Source organism: Vigna umbellata, chromosome 7 (assembly GCF_029865625.1).
Source record: "Vigna umbellata cultivar VRB3 chromosome 7, Vumbellata_1.0, whole genome shotgun sequence".
In the NCBI taxonomy this organism is placed as follows: Eukaryota; Viridiplantae; Streptophyta; class Magnoliopsida; order Fabales; family Fabaceae; genus Vigna; species Vigna umbellata.
Genome location: NC_142171.1, coordinates 32,681,655 through 32,703,035, shown reverse-complemented (window position 1 = coordinate 32,703,035; position 21,381 = coordinate 32,681,655). Strand labels below are relative to the sequence as shown.

Here is a 21,381-nt window from a genome sequence, read left to right as displayed (position 1 = left end):
GTAATGGTTGAAATGGAAAATGTAGACAAGTTCCAAAGTACGGGAGAATTGCATAATGTTCATTCATATTATAGATTGAATGGAAAAAATTATCTTAAATGGTTTCAACTCATTAAGACCATTCTAAAAGGGAAAGGAAAGGTTAGCAATCTCACTGAAGATGCCCTCTAGAAGAAGATGCCAGATTCAAATCATGGGATGAAGAAGACTCCATGATCATGGCATGGCTATGGAACTCAATGGTTCTGGAAATTAGCGATACCTGCATGTTCCTTACTTCTACAAAGGCTATATGGATTGCAACAGAGCAAACCTACTCTAAGGCAAAGGATGCTGCCCAGATTTATGAGGTGAAAGTAAAAACAATGGCAACCAAACAGGGCACTAAAACTATCACAGAATATGCTAATCAACTCAAATCTTTATGGATGGAGTTAGATAATTACAGGGTCATAAAGGCCAAGTGTTTTGAGGATTCAACAATTCTAAGAGAATACATAGAACAAGATTGGGTGTATGATTTCTTGGTAGGCCTAAACCAAGAATGTGATCAAGTCAGAATCCAAATATTAGGCAAGGAGAAGGTTCCTGAACTCAATGAAGTAATGGCAATTATTCGGAGTGAAGAAAGTAGAAGGAGTCTAATGTTAGAGACCCCAATTGCGGATAATTCAGCAATGCTTATTGAAGGAGCAACAGTCATGGTTGCAGAACAAAAAAAAGTAGGTCCTCTTCCAAGAACAGAGAAGAAAAATGAAGGAGTTTGGTGCACCTATTGCAACAAGCCACGTCACACAAGGGATAAATGCTGGAAGTTACATGGAAAACCTCAAAGTAAAGATTGGGGACACAAAGGAGGCCTTCCAAGGAGAGGAGGGCAAGCTTATGTTGCTACTGGTCCTGAAAGTCAGGAATGATCTGTATAACTCAACCATGAGGAGTTAGAAAGAGTAAGGTGCTTTCTGAGTAAATTGGAAAAACCCACAGGTATGTGTTCATTGACATACTCTACTAAGTTTCCATTTTCTTGTGGATTTAATGTCTCAAATACCCCATTTTCCCATTATTGGATACTAGACTCTGGAGCCACAGACCATATGACACCATTCCCTAAACACTTCTCCACATATTCCCCATGTCCTAGCAGCAAGAAAATTTCTACAGCTGATGGAACCCTCATAATTGCAGTTGGAGAAGGAAATGTCCAAATAACCCCAACCATAATACTAAAAAATGTTTTGCATGTCCCTAAGTTATCCAAAAGTCTGATATCTATACAAAAACTTACGAAGGACCTCTTATGTAATGTAGTTTTTCATAGTAACTCTTGTATATTGCAGGACAAGAAGTTAGGGAGGACGATTGGACATGCTAGAGAATGGAATGACCTTTACTGCATGGAAGATTTGAGTCTGCCCATTGAGAGTCACTCTTTAATATATGACTCCTCCATGGCCAACAAAGAAAATATCCAATTGTTTCATTGTCGCCTGGAACATCCTTCATTTCGGGTCATAAATTTAATATTTCCTTCCTTGTTTAAAAATTTAAATCTAGAAGATCTTCATTGTGAGGTGTGTGAGCTTGCCAAACACAAGCGTGTACCTTTTCCTATCAGCAATAAAGTAAGAAATTCTCCATTTTATCTTGTTCATACGGATGTGTGGGGTCCCTCTAATATTCCTAATACTTCCGGGGCTAAATGGTTTATAACCTTTATAGATGATTGTACAAGGGTAACATGGCTTTTCCTTCTTAAACACAAATATGAGGTCAATTCTGTTTTTCTCCAGTTTGTTTCAATGATTAAAAATCAATTTGGGGTTAATATAAAAATAATTAGGTCTGATAATGCCAAAGATTACTTCAATCATACTCTAAATTCTTTTTGTCAAAAGGAAGGAATAATCCATGAATCCTCATGTGTAAACACACCCCAACAAAATGGGATTGTAGAAAGGAAAAATAGGCACTTATTAGATCAAACTAGAGCTCTTCTTTTTCAAAATAATGTTCCAAAAAGATTTTGGGGGGAAGCCATTCGCACTGCTACTTACTTGATTAATAGATTACCTTCTACTGTTTTATCTTCAAAAAGTCCCATGGAAGTCTTAAACTCGTTCTACCCACATATAATCCATACAAATAACCTTCAACCTAGAATTTTTGGGTGTGTCTCCTTTGTACATGTTCATAGTAATGGAAGAGGAAAACTTGACGCAAGGGCAATAAAATGTATTTTCTTGGGGTACTCAGCCACACAAAAAGGGTATAGGTGTTTCCATCCCCCATCCAAAAAATTCTTAGTGTCATGAGATGTTACTTTCAATGAACGAGTAAGCTGCTTTGACCAATCTCATCTTCCGAGGGAAACTTTAAGAAAGGAAGATGAACCTTTGATATTACCAAATATGTCTTTTGGACCAGAAACAAAAACTCAAAAGGATATGACCACTATATGTGAGGTTGAAGCTGAAGAGGAACAAGTAGAGGTGAATCAAATACCTCAATCTGCAGGACCAGCAACTAAACCTCATGATAATACAAAATTTGGGAAAGATTTGGTGTACACACGAAGAGAAAAGGCCATTCCAAGATCTACTCATGTTCAAGAATCCAACCCTACAACATTATCTGAGGTAATTCCTTTTGATCCTATAAATTCTATCTCTACTGCTTGTGATGAATTTCCTTTTGAAAAACCAGTTGAACAGATAGATCATAATTTAGACCTCCCAATGACTCTTAGAAAAGGAACCAGAATATGCACCAAACAACAACCTTACCCCTTGACAAATTATCTATCCTTTGAAAAATTCTCACCTACCCATAAAACCTTTTTCACAAGCCTAAACACCACAACTACACCTTTTGTATCTAAGGCATTAATTGACAAAAAATGGAAACAAGCCATGGACTTGGAAATGGAGGCGTTGGAGAAAAACAATACTTGGCAGTTAGTCTCCCTACCACTTGGAAAAAGGGTTGTTGGGTGCAAGTGGGTTTATATAGTGAAGTATAAGGCAAGGTTGGTAGCTAAGGGATTCACCCAAACATATGGAATGGATTACTTAGAGACTTTTGCACCAGTTGCCAAAATGAACACGGTTAGAGTAATTTTGTCGTTGGCAGCAAACTACAATTGGGAACTGCAGCAATTTGATGTAAAAAATGCATTCCTACATGGGGATCTCGAAGAAGAAATATACATGAAAATACCACCCGGGTATACGGGACACATTGAGGCCAACACAATTTTCAAATTAAAAAAGGCGCTATACGGGTTTAAACAGTCACCTAGAGCATGGTTAGGGAGATTCACCAAAGTTATGACAAGTCTTAAATACAAATAGAGCCAAGGGGACCACACTTTATTCATCAAACATTTTTATTCAAGGGGAGTGACAATACTATTGGCCTATGTGGATGATATAATTATTACTGGGAATGATAAAAAGGAACAACAAAGGTTGAGCCAATGCCTTGCCAAGGAATTTGAAATCAAGACTTTAGGGAAGCTAAAATATGTTTTGGGGATTGAAGTAGCTCATTCCAAGAAAGGAATCTTCATATCCCAACAAAAGTATATCGTTGATTTGCTACAAGAGATAGGTAAAACAGCCTGCAAACCAACAAGTACACCTGTTGTCGCAACCGGAATCGCGACGGGACGACGATCCAAAAAGAAACGGGTTTTAAAAAGAGATTTGGAGTCGCCACCATAGTTTATTATGGAAAACTATGGAAAAACCTCAAAACGATAAAGTACGGTCCACGAAAACCAAAGATTGGGTTCGGGAGTCGGTTACGCGTGGGGAAGGTGTTAGCACCCCACAACGCCTACCCTAAGGCAGTACCTTTAACTAAATGCACGAATATGATGTGGTTTTTCAAAATGTTTAATTATCCCCTAAAATAAAATTCTAAATAAACAAAACATATTTTTTTAGTTTTTTGGGCCCGACAAGGATTGACCTTGCTCCTACGTATTCTCATTCAAAATGAGAAATCAGGGTTACGTAGTTCTAGTTAAAAGATTGTTTGTTGTTTGGAAAAGCAGATGTTTTTAATTTTTGGAGATTTTATGTTTTTAATATTTTCGAGAAAAAGAAGGTAATGAGTACTAAGCTGACGCGAACGGTCGCACGAGTACTCATACCTTTAAAATGATATTTAAATATTTTTTTATTATTTTTGAAAAGAGAGATAACGATATTAAGCACTAGGCCGATGCGAACGATCACACGAGCACTCATACCGTTATATACTTATTTAGGAAAACTTAAGGGTATTGAGTGCTAGGCTGATGCGGACGATCGCACGAGCACTCGTACCCTCGTTTAAAATTACATAATAAGAGAGAAAGGTATTGAACACTAGGACGATGCGAGCGATCACACGAGTGTTCAACCTTTAAAACTTTTCTTGTAAATTTATTTAAGGAAGAAGAAGAGGTTTTTAGCACAAGGACGACGCGAGCGGTCACACGTGTGCTTAAACCTTTAAAACGTATTTTTGTAAATTTATTTAAGGAAGAAGAAAAAAGGTTTTTAGCACAAGGACGACGCGAGCGGTCACACGTGTGCTTAAACCTTTAAAACGTATTTTTGTAAATTTATTTAAGGAAGAAGAAGAAGGTTTTTAGCACAAGGACGACGCGAGCGGTCACACGTGTGCTTAAACCTTTAAAACATATTTTTGTAAATTTATTTAAGGAAGAAGAAGAGGTTTTTAGCACAAGGACGACGCGAGCGGTCACACGTGTGCTTAAACCTTTAAAACGTATTTTTTGAAATTTTATTTAAGAAAAGAAGAAAAGATTTTTAGCACAAGGACGACGCAAGCGGTCACACGTGCGCTTTAAACCTTTAAAACTTTTCTTGTAATTTTCTATTTTATATGTGTATATAAGTAAAATTATTATATATATATTTTGAAATAAGTGGATATTTAAAAGATATAAATAAAATAAAGTAATAAAATAAAAAATGAAATGAAATAAGATAAATAAAAAGGCAAATGAATAATTAAATAATAATAAAAATGGGGTACCAAAATAAAAATAAAATGATGTCTAACGGTCAGCCGAAAAGCTTGGATAACGAACGGTCCGTGGTAAAGGCCGAACGTACGTTGGGAAAAGACTCAGAGTCACGAGCGCTCGTTAAGTAGAGAACGAACGTTCGTTGGGGAAGGAAACGAACGGACGTTTAAAAATGTGCACTGAACGACGAGCGTTCGTCGAAAAGAAACGAACGTTCATTGGGGAATATAACGGACGTTGTACAGGGCACAGAATGACGAGCGTTCGTAGAGAGACATAACGAACGGACATTGTTGAAATTACAAACGGACATTGGGAACGAAGGCTGAATGACGAGCGCTCGTTGTGGAAAGATGGTGAACGGACGCTTGGAACGAAAGCTTGAGAACGAGCGCTCGTTGAAGAAATGTGGCGAACGGACGTTTGGAACGAAAGCTAAATGACGAGCGCTCATTGGTAAAGATGGTGAACGGACGTTTGGAACGCTTAAGGTTAACGAGCGTTCACTCGTTTGGATAACGAGCGCTCGTTGGTGAGAATGTTGAACGAACGGTCAAAAAGCTTAAAGATAACGAGCGTTCGCTCGTTTGGATAACGAGCGTTCGCTCGTTTGGATACCGAGCGTTCGCTCGTTTGGATACCGAGCGTTCGCTCGTTTGGATAACGAGCGTTCGCTCGTTTGGATAACGAGCGTTCGCTCGTTTGGATAACGAGCGTTCGCTCGTTTGGATAACGAGCGTTCGCTCGTTTGGATAACGAGCGTTCGCTCGTTTGGATAACGAGCGTTCGCTCGTTTGGATAACGAGCGTTCGCTCGTTTGGATAACGAGCACTCGTTGGTGAGAACGTTGAACGAACGGTCAAAAAAAAAAAAAAAACTTAAAGATAACGAGCGTTCGCTCGTTTGGATAACGAGCGTTCGCTCGTTTGGATAACGAGCGTTCGCTGGTGAGAATGTTGAACGAACGGTCAAAAAGCTTAAAGATAACGAGCGTTCGCTCGTTTGGATAACGAGCGTTCGCTCGTTTGGATAACGAGCGTTCGCTCGTTTGGATAACGAGCGTTCGCTCGTTTGGATAACGAGCGTTCGCTGGTGAGAATGTTGAACGAACGGTCAAAAAGCTTAAAGATAACGAGCGTTCGCTCGTTTGGATAACGAGCGTTCGCTCGTTTGGATAACGAGCGTTCGCTGGTTCACTACTGGGCTTGGCCCACAGGGGTTATTTCTAACCTAGAATTTTCCTAGGGGTTCAGCCTTCCCATTCTCATTCACTCATTCACTCATTCACGCTGCTCTTCTCAGATGAGACCAATGTCTCCTTCTCCCTGATCAAAAGGGTTCACTCTGCCACTCAACGGCCACGTTTTCTTCCGATTGACCACCGCGGACCAGACTAGCCACCGCAACGAAGGTGGCCACCGTATCCCTGTCTCTACAGACCAGCTACCATGCCATCCTCTTTCTCGATCTAGCCACCGCACCACGCCAGGCCACACCGGCCACTGCTTCCTTGTTCTTATCTGCTCTCTCCGACACCGGCAATCCCAGGGAGGGGTTCGTCTCCGCCAGTTCAAATACAAGGGCCGCCGCTTCTTCGTCGAGCTCTCCGCTTTTCACTACCGAGACCGCTCTCCGTTTTTTGATTGTATAATGGGTTTGATTTTGGTTTGTTGAGATTGGCCGTGAGCGTGGGAGTTAGGACAGAGAGGGGAAACAAGGTGTAACAGAAAATGAATGGAAGGGGAGGTTGGTGATGATGGAACTCATGATGTTCAGAGTAAAAGCATTCATGATGGAATAAGCATAAGAAGCAGTATGCAGTAAGGAAGCACAGAGATTTACCTCTTCTCGTCCTTCTCTTTCTCTGTTGGTGCCGGTGCCAATAATGGCTCTGGATGATGCTCCCAGATAATGGTTCCTCGTGCACCCTCTTTCCCCTTTTTTCTCCCTCTGATCAAACCCAAAATCCTCCCCCTAACCACCTGGTCTCCCCTGCCTTTTCTCTTTCTGAAAATCTTGGAAAAATATCCCCTTAACCACCTGGTCCCCCCTGCTGAGACACGCCTCCCACATACCCTCTTCCACGTTTTTTATTTCCTTTTTTCTTTTAATTTTTATTTTAATTTTTTTATTTTATTTTTAATTTTAGTTTTAATTTTATTTTTTAATTTTTTAATTATTTTGATTAATTAACTCTACTAAAACAAATTGAAGATAAGAAATAAAAATTGAATTAAAAGCAAGAATCCAAATACATAAAAAAATAAAACAAAAAAGGTAAAATAAAATAAAATAAAAAACCAATAAAAATCCATTTTTTACAACCCGGACAAAATTGAGTGTTGACAGCTGCCCCTCTTTACTTAGATATTACTAAATAATACGAAAATTTAATCTTTTCGTATTATTTAAGTAAAGCTAAGTAAAGATAAAGACACTAATTTTGTCCGGGTTTAAATCATGAAAGAAAACGAACAAAATAATTCAAGTCACGATGCCGAATGACCAATGTCAAGTAAAGTATCAGTAACAAAAACTAAAACCTGGATTTGACCATTACCTCGTAGAGGGCCAAACTCGCAGAACATAAATTTAAATTCGACCATTGCCATGCAGAGGACCGAACTCACAGAACAGAAATTTAAATCTGACCATTGCCATGCAGAGGGTCGATAACAGACAACTAAAACCTGGATTTGACCATTGCCTCGCAGAGGACCAAACTCACAGAACGGAAATTTAAATCCGACCATTGCCATGCAGAGGGTCGATAACAGAAAATTAAAACCTGGATTTGACCATTCCCTAGCAGAGGGCCAAACTCACAGAACAGAAATTTAAACCCGACCATTGCCATGCAGAGGGTCGATAACAGAAAATTAAAACCTGTATTTGACCATTGCCTCGCAGAGGGCCAAACTCACAGAACAGAAATTTAAATCCGACCATTGCCATGCAGAGGGTCGATAACAGAAAATTAAAACCTGGATTTGACCATTGCCTCGCAGAGGGCCAAACTCACAGAACAGAAATTTAAATCCGACCATTGCCATGCAGAGGGTCGATAACAGAAAATTAAAACCTGGATTTGACCATTGCCTCGCAGAGGGCCAAACTCACAAAACAGAAATTTAAATCCGACCATTGCCATGCAGAGGGTCGATAACAGAAAATTAAAACCTGGATTTGACCATTGCCTCGCAGAGGGCCAAACTCACAGAACAGAAATTTAAATCCGACCATTGCCACGCAAAGGGTCGATAACAGAAAACTAAAACATGGATTTGACCATTGCCTCGCAGAGGGCCAAACTCACAGAACAGAAATTTAAATCCGACCATTGCCACACAAAGGGTCGATAACAGAAAACTAAAACCTGGATTTGACCATTGCCTCGCAGAGGGCCAAACTCAGAACAGAAATTTAAATCCGACCATTGCCACGCAAAGGGTCGATAACAGAAAACTAAAACCTGGATTTGACCATTGCCTCGCAGAGGGCCAAACTCACAGAACAGAAATTTAAATCCGACCATTCCCACGCAAAGGGTCGATAACAGAAAACTAAAACCTGGATTTGACCATTGCCTCGCAGAGGGCCAAACTCACAAAACAGAAATTTAAATCCGACCACTGCCATGCAGAGGGCCAATATCGTAGGAGAAAAACTTGAATTTGACCATTACGAAGCAGAGGGTCGGTATTACAGAAGAAAACTTGGATTTGAAACTTTCTGAAACGTTGGTAAACACTTAGCAAAACATCGAATAAACTTAAAAGCAAATGTTGTATTAACCTTTTCACAACTTCTCTTGTGCCTAAAGGATTTTTCAAACAAAATACCTTGCTTATTATGAAATGTATGATGTAATGTCATGAGGGTGCATGAATGAATAAACACATGAAACCTTTGCTCTTTTTTTTTTTTTTTTTTTTTTGCCACTCTCTCTTAATTAGACTGCCCATATTTGAAACTCATTGTCAACATTGTCATCAAACCTAATGTACATTCAAAACGTAATCATAAAATGTCAGGAGACAGTGAGCCCTCTAATGAGAAAGAGAAGGGTGTAACCATGAGTTCAAGTTCTCTTTATCGCTTCCTGCCATCCAATTTGGCCTGAACCCGAGAAGGTGAGGGAAAAATAGGGACGAGAAGTAGATAACTGAATGATTGTATGTGGAGCTAACATTTGTGTTCTCCTCATCTGGGGAGGTATGGTTAACATAAAAACATGTAGGGCCCACAAGACTGCCCCAATTTTGTTGTGCACAGTAAGTACGATTTGGGGAGGTGAAAAGGTTTGGGTAGGAAGGATTGCCCCAGTTGAGGGTTCCTTCTTGACATGATGATTGACGGGGAGACTTTACATTGTATTTTCACTTTTCATTTTCAATGTCCTTTCTTTTCTTCTAGTGATGATATCAGTCACCACATCATTCCTTCCCAGAGTTAAGTTCGTAAGAAAGACCAGGACGAACAAACTTCACTCGGCGTGGACTTTAATCGGCTTGTAACGTGGCTAAGAGGAAAACGGGTTATGAAAGAAATGGATAATGAAGGCTCAAATAAGTGTTTAACGGCTAAACCAATTTAACAAGAATCATTTGCAAGGTGCCCAGTCAACTGTCTTTAGAGATTTGAACTTCAGGCATCCTTTATTGTTGTTTTTTTTTTCTTTCCTTTTGGATCATTCTTTTTGTTGCCCCTGCTGTGGTCCTTTATGATACTTTCCTTTTCATTTTTGTTTTGTTTTTTTTTTTTTAGAGATTTCCTCCTCAACTTTGGATGCTTATGATGTATGTTTTTGAGTTGATGTCGATATGCTAATGATTCTTGTCTAGGGTAATGAAAAATGATTACAACTTACGGCTCAAAGTGGGTGCAATTGATTAAACCTCTTTTATCATTTGGATAAAGAAAACGGCCACACGTCATCCTGAAGCTTGCCTGACTTGCTTTCCACAACCTTAACCATGAGACGAAATTCTGTAGCAGTTGATACATCGACTTCATTTTTTCAAATTTTTTTATTATTTTTGCTCCCCGATCGCGAATCATTGGGCATGGGTACAATGATGACAACTGCCCCAGTGTTCTATCCACGACAATCCTTTGTTTTGAAGGGAAATGAAAAGGTTCGGGGTTCACGCAATAAGAAAGCGGATGCTTTAACGAGAAATGAACACAGGTTACCCCCGAAACTCTGAATCAGGAGAAGACTCTGCATCTTTGCCATTTCCAGTTATTGTGTTTTTTTTTTTTTTTTTTTTTTTTTTTTTTTTTTTTGAACGTACTATGCCCTAGACAACCTAATTGACAATGAATTCAACATGTGCATTTTTATTCTCTCCTTTTTTAGTCTTTCACGACATCCCTCAGGAACGAGCTGGTGCCAACCGAATATACCTCATGTGTGCTTAATTATCATTACCTTTATTTTCCTTTATTTACCTAAAAGCTCAGCGCGACATGCAATATTTCAAGAAGCGTGCAAACAAAAATTATGAATGAAACCATGCAGTATTTATTGAATGAAATAACACAGAGTACAACAAACTATAAAGATCATGTCAATATCCCTTAATATTGATCCCCTATCACGGAATCATCATGTGTAAAACTTTTTGACTGCACCCGAATTAACCGGTAATGGTAACTCCTCTCCATCCTTCCTTGTGAGAATTAGTGCCCCACCAGAAAATGCCTTCTTCACTACGAATGGCCCTTCATAATTCGGGGTCCATTTGCCCCTATGATCCTTTTGTACAGGCAAGATCATCTTCAACACCAGCTCGCCTTCGTGGAATTCTCTGGGATGCACCCTTTTGTCAAATGCATTTTTCATTCTTCTTAGTTTTTCGCTTGACTGGAAGATATTCCGGTTTAAGTGGGAGCTTGTGTTGCACAATATTGGTATCCAAACTTGGCATGTCATTGTAAGACCAAGCGAACACATCCTTAAACTCCTTCAATAGGGCTTGCAACCCTTTCCTCACTTCCTTTTTCATGCCAGTACCGATTTTTACTTCCTTTCTCTTCTTTCTCTCCCAAGTTGAGTACTTCAACCTCTTCCAGATGAGGTTTTATCTCTTTAGACTCTTGTTCCACTAATCTCAAGAGCTCTGGAGAGGGTTCCGGATTATCTTCATAATCATCTTCCGTATTATCGATAGGGTGTTCAAAATTAGGAATATCGACATTGTTATTTTCAAAACTTTCATTGTCACATCTGCATTATTTAAATTTATGAAAAAAAAAGGAATAAATAAAAAAAAGGAAAAAAAATGACTAATGCGAAATGATGATAAAAACAAACACGATTCGATTATCACGCTGAGCACAAAACTAAACGTCAACCCGTAAGTCATGAATCCTAAAGCCCCGGGTGAAGCTATAGGATTAATTAAAACTATTACATTTTATTCAAATTAAGCATCACGGGTAAACTCAGAGTTCCAATTGTTGAGTGGTGCATCTGGGGAGCCGGCCCGCACGAAACTTGAGCATTCAAAGCTATCTTCATCCTCCATGGCTGTTATATGGCCCGCGTTGATCCAACCAGCACTACGAAATTTCTCCTTGATGTCACGAATACGAATCTTTTCCACCCTGGGCTCACGCCTTTCTACACGAGCTAGACCGCACTCTCTCCTTTCTTCCATCAGCATTCCCGTTTTGTAAGGAAAGGGAGACGGCGCCCGGATGATGACAGACAACTTTTCTTCAGCCTCTGGCGCAGGGGTGGTTCTAGTGAAATGGATCACCAACGGCTCAGGCAGAGTTACGTCGGATTCTCCACCAATCTGTGTAAACACTTCCCCCTCCTTATCCTTGTAGCATACTTGCATCAAACCCCGATCCAACAGGTCTTGCAAAACATACTCAAATTCACCACATTCCTCAATAGAGTGCCCATCATCCGGATGAAGCGCGCATGTTACATCCTCGTCATAATCACCTTTTAAAAGGCCCACCTTTATCAGCGCCTTGAAGATAAACTTTCTGGAACTTCGGATTCCACCCGCGTCCCTTATCAACTCATATTTTTCATCCTCGATGGCATTCGTCGAGGCACTCTCATGCCCAGAAAGTGGGTTAGTCTCAATGCTGGGTTTATCTTCTTGAAACTTTAACCACCCAGAGTCGATTAGAGTCTGTACTTTGTGTTTAAAAGCCAGACACCTCTCAGTTGAGTGACCAACACCTCCCCCATGGTAACTACATTTGGCCTCTGCATCATAACCCCTGGGATACGGAGGTTGCATGGGCTTCATTGGACAAATAGCAACCAAACCCCTTTGGACGAGTTGGGGTAACAATTCTGTGTAAGTTGTAGGGATAGGGGTGAAATTAACAAATTGGTTCCTTCTTGGGTAAGTATTTTGGCCCGCATTCTGATTTGGACCTGCAATTCCCCCAGCCCTCCAAGTATCAGTTGGGGGCAATGGCGGTTGATAATACCCTTGTTGTTGTTGAGGCCTGGCCTGATGAGCAAATGCCGTATTAGCTGTAAGAGGGGGTTGCCCCAAGTATGGTCGGAAGCTATGAGCGGGAGCTTGACCTCTCCATACAGGCATTGCCGATGCCGCATGCACATCCCCTTCCTTCTTCTTTCCCGCATTGAAATTGGTTTTTTTGTAATTTGCAGTTGCGGGCGAACTGTATGCAATTTTCCCACTTTTAACCCCAATTTCTATCCTTTCGCCTATTATAATGATATCAGCGAAATTGGCAGACACGTTCCCGACCATGTGCTCGTAAAATGGTGGCTGGAGAGTGTTCACAAACATTGCCACCATTTCTCTATCATACAAAGGTGGTTCGACTTGTGCAGCTAACTCTCTCCACCGTTGGGCATATTCCTTGAAAGTTTCATTGTCCTTCTTTGACATATTTTGCAGCTGTAAACGATCTGGTGCAACATGGGTATTGTATATGTATTGTTTCACAAAAGCATCAGCCAAGTCCGCCCAACAACGAATTCGAGTCGGCTCCAAATGAGTATACCAGTTTAATGCCACTCCAGCCAAACTATCTTGAAAAACATGGATGAGCAGTTGCTCGTCATAAGCATATGCAGCCATCTTTCTGCAAAACATGGTTAGATGGCTCTTTGGGCATGTATTTCCCTTATACTTCTCAAAATCTGGCGCTTTGAACTTATGTGGTATTCTGACGCCAGGAACCAAGCTCAATCTGGCAACATCTCCGAATCCATAACTTTCATACCCCTCAACAGCCCTCAATCTTGCCTCTAAGCTCTCAAGTTTATCCTTTGCTCCATCGACATTACTAATTACCCCCTGAAATGAGGTATGTGGTGCAGCCCCTGTAGAAAATCCCTCTCCGGTAATCACAGGTGGCACCGGAGTTACTCGTATTCCATCCGACATGTTTGCATGCATTCCTTCATTTACCATAGGTGCGGACATTACAACAGGTCCCTGAATACTGATTGGCGGTACGTTGGCAGTGGTAGGGAAAGAGAATGAAGTCTGCTCCCCTTCTGTGTATTCTCCCACCGGTGGGGTGTAACCTGGAGGTAATCCATACATTGGGAACGAAACAGATTGGCTCCCAGCATTGAACAACGGAGGGTAATATTGAGCATTTCCCTTAACTTGCGAAGACGTCGCCCCTCCCGTAGTCTTCAGGGCTTCGAGAGCCGCCAAAATCTGGGCCATCTGATCCTTCAACTGGCTGACATCAGCCTTAATAGATTCGTGTGACTGCTCCCAATTCTCCATGACCTTCGAGTTAGCTCTGGTCCTGTACGGATGTCGTGGAAAACTTGTCGTTGTTCTCTCACTTGTACTGATGATTATTTTTTTATTAAATTAAATTAGATAAGGATGAAAAGTGCAAAACAAAAGAAAACATGATGCATGCTAGTGATAAGTGGAAATCACAGGATAATGATGACAATACTGATGGAAAATTGACACAAGTCGATACCAAACAAACATCCCCTATCTTTCATTTAAAGAAAATTTGATCCATTACATCGTCTAAGGAACAAAACACAATTATGATGTACATCAATCCCGCGCCCGGGCAATGAAAGATTTCATCTCTCCCACCAACCATTTACAATGATTAATAAACAATTCTATTTCCACTGATGAATTACGAAAATGAGTACTAGCTTCAGCATTCGACACCATCCTGGGGATGTCTTCAATTGCCCCATTTGCCAAAGCAGCCAAAAAAAATTTTCCCAAGTTTATTAGCCCGGTCAAATTTCCAACATGGGTCCTTAGACTATACTTCTTTCTTAAATCGGAAGAGTCGGTGTGCCGTGTAGCATCGGATCTTGTGTTAACATCCATCTCGTATGAAGTCAAGTAAGTACCTGTGATTTCCCTTAAAATTAACATGTTACTAAATGATGTATGAATATGATGCATGATAATAAAACAACATGACGAAACAAAGCACATGCATGGTATGAAATGTAATATCATAAAAAAAACGAACAGCGTGAGGGTTACAGAAGTACATATTTCTCCCATCGTGCCCTAACAAAGGTTCACTGCTTTGAGTTCAAGGTCAAGTATATGCAATCTCACAAGGATGGTTCCCTGAACCTAAAGGTCAAAGGTTACTAGAGCTATGGCCCCCTTCATAGCATTTCCACAACAGTCGAGTAATCAACTAGGTGTGAAAACACATATGAAGAGAACAGACTCTAGCTGGAGTTCTCACGATAGCCAAACAGGAAGTACATCCCAGAGTGACACCGCTACACAACTCCTCTAATTCTAAGCTACGCTCAGACCCGGGTATAGGGCCCCACTCATGATATGCCAAAAGTGTGTGTGTGAAGGGAGGAAATTATGCACACCCAAACCCTCACCTGCAAAACAACCAGAAAAATTCCCAAGCAGATATAAACATATTGTCTACCCTAGGGTTCAATATTCCACAGTTATTGCAGTTATTCCAAATATCACACATAGATATAGAAAAGGGAAAGAAAAACACATAAGCAAAACCACAACAAATTCGCGCATCTAATTAAATGGCTCGACTCTCTTCGATCCCCAGCGGAGTCGCCATCTGTCGCAACCGGAATCGCGACGGGACGACGATCCAAAAAGAAACGGGTTTTAAAAAGAGATTTGGAGTCGCCACCATAGTTTATTATGGAAAACTACGGAAAAACCTCAAAACGATAAAGTACGGTCCACGAAAACCAAAGATTGGGTTCGGGAGTCGGTTACGCGTGGGGAAGGTGTTAGCACCCCACAACGCCTACCCTAAGGCAGTACCTTTAACTAAATGCACGAATATGATGTGGTTTTTCAAAATGTTTAATTATCCCCTAAAATAAAATTCTAAATAAACAAAACATATTTTTTTAGTTTTTTGGGCCCGACAAGGATTGACCTTGCTCCTACGTATTCTCATTCAAAATGAGAAATCAGGGTTACGTAGTTCTAGCTAAAAGATTGTTTGTTGTTTGGAAAAGCAGATGTTTTTAATTTTTGGAGATTTTATGTTTTTAATATTTTCGAGAAAAAGAAGGTAATGAGTACTAAGCTGACGCGAACGATCGCACGAGTACTCATACCTTTAAAATGATATTTAAATATTTTTTATTATTTTTGAAAAGAGAGATAACGATATTAAGCACTAGGCCGATGCGAACGATCACACGAGCACTCATACCGTTATATACTTATTTAGGAAAACTTAAGGGTATTGAGTGCTAGGCTGATGCGGACGATCGCACGAGCACTCGTACCCTCGTTTAAAATTACATAATAAGAGAGAAAGGTATTGAACACTAGGACGATGCGAGCGATCACACGAGTGTTCAACCTTTAAAACTTTTCTTGTAAATTTATTTAAGGAAGAAGAAGAGGTTTTTAGCACAAGGACGACGCGAGCGGTCACACGTGTGCTTAAACCTTTAAAACGTATTTTTGTAAATTTATTTAAGGAAGAAGAAAAGGGTTTTTAGCACAAGGACGACGCGAGCGGTCACACGTGTGCTTAAACCTTTAAAACGTATTTTTGTAAATTTATTTAAGGAAGAAGAAGAAGGTTTTTAGCACAAGGACGACGCGAGCGGTCACACGTGTGCTTAAACCTTTAAAACATATTTTTGTAAATTTATTTAAGGAAGAAGAAGAGGTTTTTAGCACAAGGACGACGCGAGCGGTCACACGTTCGCTCGTTTGGATAACGAGCGTTCGCTCGTTTGGATAACGAGCGTTCGCTCGTTTGGATAACGAGCGTTCGCTCGTTTGGATAACGAGCGTTCGCTCGTTTGGATAACGAGCGTTCGCTCGTTTGGATAACGAGCGTTCGCTCGTTTGGATAACGAGCGTTCGCTCGTTTGGATAACGAGCGTTCGCTCGTTTGGATAACGAGCGTTCGCTCGTTTGGATAACGAGCGTTCGCTCGTTTGGATAACGAGCGTTCGCTCGTTTGGATAACGAGCGTTCGCTCGTTTGGATAACGAGCGTTCGCTCGTTTGGATAACGAGCGTTCGCTCGTTTGGATAACGAGCGTTCGCTCGTTTGGATAACGAGCGTTCGCTCGTTTGGATAACGAGCGTTCGCTCGTTTGGATAACGAGCGTTCGCTCGTTTGGATAACGAGCGTTCGCTCGTTTGGATAACGAGCGTTCGCTCGTTTGGATAACGAGCGTTCGCTCGTTTGGATAACGAGCGTTCGCTCGTTTGGATAACGAGCGTTCGCTCGTTTGGATAACGAGCGTTCGCTCGTTTGGATAACGAGCGTTCGCTCGTTTGGATAACGAGCGTTCGCTCGTTTGGATAACGAGCGTTCGCTCGTTTGGATAACGAGCGTTCGCTCGTTTGGATAACGAGCGTTCGCTCGTTTGGATAACGAGCGTTCGCTCGTTTGGATAACGAGCGTTCGCTCGTTTGGATAACGAGCGTTCGCTCGTTTGGATAACGAGCGTTCGCTCGTTTGGATAACGAGCGTTCGCTCGTTTGGATAACGAGCGTTCGCTCGTTTGGATAACGAGCGTTCGCTCGTTTGGATAACGAGCGTTCGCTCGTTTGGATAACGAGCGTTCGCTCGTTTGGATAACGAGCGTTCGCTCGTTTGGATAACGAGCGTTCGCTCGTTTGGATAACGAGCGTTCGCTCGTTTGGATAACGAGCGTTCGCTCGTTTGGATAACGAGCGTTCGCTCGTTTGGATAACGAGCGTTCGCTCGTTTGGATAACGAGCGTTCGCTCGTTTGGATAACGAGCGTTCGCTCGTTTGGATAACGAGCGTTCGCTCGTTTGGATAACGAGCGTTCGCTCGTTTGGATAACGAGCGTTCGCTCGTTTGGATAACGAGCGTTCGCTCGTTTGGATAACGAGCGTTCGCTCGTTTGGATAACGAGCGTTCGCTCGTTTGGATAACGAGCGTTCGCTCGTTTGGATAACGAGCGTTCGCTCGTTTGGATAACGAGCGTTCGCTCGTTTGGATAACGAGCGTTCGCTCGTTTGGATAACGAGCGTTCGCTCGTTTGGATAACGAGCGTTCGCTCGTTTGGATAACGAGCGTTCGCTCGTTTGGATAACGAGCGTTCGCTCGTTTGGATAACGAGCGTTCGCTCGTTTGGATAACGAGCGTTCGCTCGTTTGGATAACGAGCGTTCGCTCGTTTGGATAACGAGCGTTCGCTCGTTTGGATAACGAGCGTTCGCTCGTTTGGATAACGAGCGTTCGCTCGTTTGGATAACGAGCGTTCGCTCGTTTGGATAACGAGCGTTCGCTCGTTTGGATAACGAGCGTTCGCTCGTTTGGATAACGAGCGTTCGCTCGTTTGGATAACGAGCGTTCGCTCGTTTGGATAACGAGCGTTCGCTCGTTTGGATAACGAGCGTTCGCTCGTTTGGATAACGAGCGTTCGCTCGTTTGGATAACGAGCGTTCGCTCGTTTGGATAACGAGCGTTCGCTCGTTTGGATAACGAGCGTTCGCTCGTTTGGATAACGAGCGTTCGCTCGTTTGGATAACGAGCGTTCGCTCGTTTGGATAACGAGCGTTCGCTCGTTTGGATAACGAGCGTTCGCTCGTTTGGATAACGAGCGTTCGCTCGTTTGGATAACGAGCGTTCGCTCGTTTGGATAACGAGCGTTCGCTCGTTTGGATAACGAGCGTTCGCTCGTTTGGATAACGAGCGTTCGCTCGTTTGGATAACGAGCGTTCGCTCGTTTGGATAACGAGCGTTCGCTCGTTTGGATAACGAGCGTTCGCTCGTTTGGATAACGAGCGTTCGCTCGTTTGGATAACGAGCGTTCGCTCGTTTGGATAACGAGCGTTCGCTCGTTTGGATAACGAGCGTTCGCTCGTTTGGATAACGAGCGTTCGCTCGTTTGGATAACGAGCGTTCGCTCGTTTGGATAACGAGCGTTCGCTCGTTTGGATAACGAGCGTTCGCTCGTTTGGATAACGAGCGTTCGCTCGTTTGGATAACGAGCGTTCGCTCGTTTGGATAACGAGCGTTCGCTCGTTTGGATAACGAGCGTTCGCTCGTTTGGATAACGAGCGTTCGCTCGTTTGGATAACGAGCGTTCGCTCGTTTGGATAACGAGCGTTCGCTCGTTTGGATAACGAGCGTTCGCTCGTTTGGATAACGAGCGTTCGCTCGTTTGGATAACGAGCGTTCGCTCGTTTGGATAACGAGCGTTCGCTCGTTTGGATAACGAGCGTTCGCTCGTTTGGATAACGAGCGTTCGCTCGTTTGGATAACGAGCGTTCGCTCGTTTGGATAACGAGCGTTCGCTCGTTTGGATAACGAGCGTTCGCTCGTTTGGATAACGAGCGTTCGCTCGTTTGGATAACGAGCGTTCGCTCGTTTGGATAACGAGCGTTCGCTCGTTTGGATAACGAGCGTTCGCTCGTTTGGATAACGAGCGTTCGCTGGTGAGAATGTTGAACGAACGGTCAAAAAGCTTAAAGATAACGAGCGTTCGCTCGTTTGGATAACGAGCGTTCGCTGGTGAGAATGTTGAACGAACGGTCAAAAAGCTTAAAGATAACGAGCGTTCGCTCGTTTGGATAACGAGCGTTCGCTCGTTTGGATAACGAGCGTTCGCTGGTTCACTACTGGGCTTGGCCCACAGGGGTTATTTCTAACCTAGAATTTTCCTAGGGGTTCAGCCTTCCCATTCTCATTCACTCATTCACTCATTCACGCTGCTCTTCTCAGATGAGACCAATGTCTCCTTCTCCCTGATCAAAAGGGTTCACTCTGCCACTCAACGGCCACGTTTTCTTCCGATTGACCACCGCGGACCAGACTAGCCACCGCAACGAAGGTGGCCAGCGTATCCCTGTCTCTACAGACCAGCTACCATGCCATCCTCTTTCTCGATCTAGCCACCGCACCACGCCAGGCCACACCGCGCCACTGCTTCCTTGTTCTTATCTGCTCTCTCTGACACCGGCAATCCCAGGGAGGGGTTCGTCTCCGCCAGTTCAAATACAAGGGCCGCCGCTTCTTCGTCGAGCTCTCCGCTTTTCACTACCGAGACCGCTCTCCGTTTTTTGATTGTATAATGGGTTTGATTTTGGTTTGTTGAGATTGGCCGTGAGCGTGGGAGTTAGGACAGAGAGGGGAAACAAGGTGTAACAGAAAATGAATGGAAGGGGAGGTTGGTGATGATGGAACTCATGATGTTCAGAGTAAAAGCATTCATGATGGAATAAGCATAAGAAGCAGTATGCAGTAAGGAAGCACAGAGATTTACCTCTTCTCGTCCTTCTCTTTCTCTGCCGGTGCCGGTGCCAATAATGGCTCTGGATGATGCTCCCAGATAATGGTTCCTCGTGCACCCTCTTTCCCCTTTTTTCTCCCTCTGATCAAACCCAAAATCCTCCCCCTAACCACCTGGTCTCCCCTGCCTTTTCTCTTTCTGAAAATCTTGGAAAAATATCCCCTTAACCACCTGGTCCCCCCTGCTGAGACACGCCTCCCACATACCCTCTTCCACGTTTTTTATTTCCTTTCTTCTTTTAATTTTTATTTTAATTTTTTTATTTTATTTTTAATTTTAGTTTTAATTTTATTTTTTAATTTTTTAATTATTTTGATTAATTAACTCTACTAAAACAAATTGAAGATAAGAAATAAAAATTGAATTAAAAGCAAGAATCCAAATACATAAAAAAATAAAACAAAAAAGGTAAAATAAAATAAAATAAAAAACCAATAAAAATCCATTTTTTACAACCCGGACAAAATTGAGTGTTGACACCTGTTGATCCAAATATAAAGTTGGAAAGTGCAGAGGAGGATGTTTCTGTGGATAAAGAAATGTATCAAAGACTTGTGGGAAGACCGATTTACCTATCTCACATTAGACCATATATTTCCTTTGCTATGAACTTAGTTAGCCAATTTATGCACCAACCAAAGGAAGCACATTTACAAGCTGCACTTAGAATTGTCCAGTATTTAAAAGGGACTCCGGGAAGAGTAATTTTGTTCAAAAGAAATAAGAATGCAAGTCTTGAGGCATATACAGATGCTGATTATGCAGGTTCAACTATGGATAAGAGGTCAACTACTGGATATTATACATTTCTTGGTGGAAACCTAGTAACTTGGAAGAGCAAAAAACAAAGTGTGATAGCTAGATCTAGTGCTGAAGCAGAATTTCGAGCAATGGCCCAAGGAATATGTGAACTTTTATGGCTAAAGATTATATTGGAAGACTTAAGGATAAAGTGGGATGAACCAATGAGGTTATATTGTGATAATAAATTTGTAATAAGTATAGCACAAAACCCAGTACAACATGATAGAACCAAACATATTGAGGTGGACAGACATTTTATCAAAGAAAAGCTTGACAGTGGCTTGATTTGCACCCCATATGTGTCCACTCAAGGTCAACTTGCAGACATACTCACCAAAGGATTGAGCAACAGTAATTTTGAAAGAATTATATCTAAGCTGGGAATGGAAAACACTTATTGACCAGCTTGAGGGGGAGTGTCAAAATATATTTTAGGAAACTTTAAATATTATTTCCATGTATTTAATTTATTATATTCCTTGTATCTTGCTATTATTATTAGAATAAAAATCCCACAATTTTAGGGATTTGTTCCGTAGAATAGGTTGCTCATTCAATGAGCTCTTGTATATATATCCAATGCATGTAAGGAGACATATAATAGAAAATAATATATTCTCTCTCCTAAATTCAAGAATCTACGTAACACTTTGTGAGTTAGTCGAACCTAATTAGTAAATGTTATTCTGGAGAGATTGTTTACATGGCCAACTCAACGTGTCCAAGTTTGAATATAGCGGTGACCTTAGACGAAGTGACACGTATTGTTAGAGAGAGAAAG

General features: G+C 41.7%; 1 protein-coding gene across 1 annotated transcript; it reads left to right on the top strand.

The window, feature by feature from the left end:
* The first annotated feature begins 365 nt into the window (after positions 1-365).
* Positions 366-6,718, top strand: LOC124846055 (uncharacterized). The gene is given in 5 exon segments (XM_088095282.1): positions 366-950; positions 1,341-1,705; positions 2,342-3,226; positions 3,398-3,612; positions 6,381-6,718. Coding segments are annotated over 5 exon segments (2,388 nt in total).
* Positions 6,719-21,381: the final 14,663 nt, after the last annotated feature.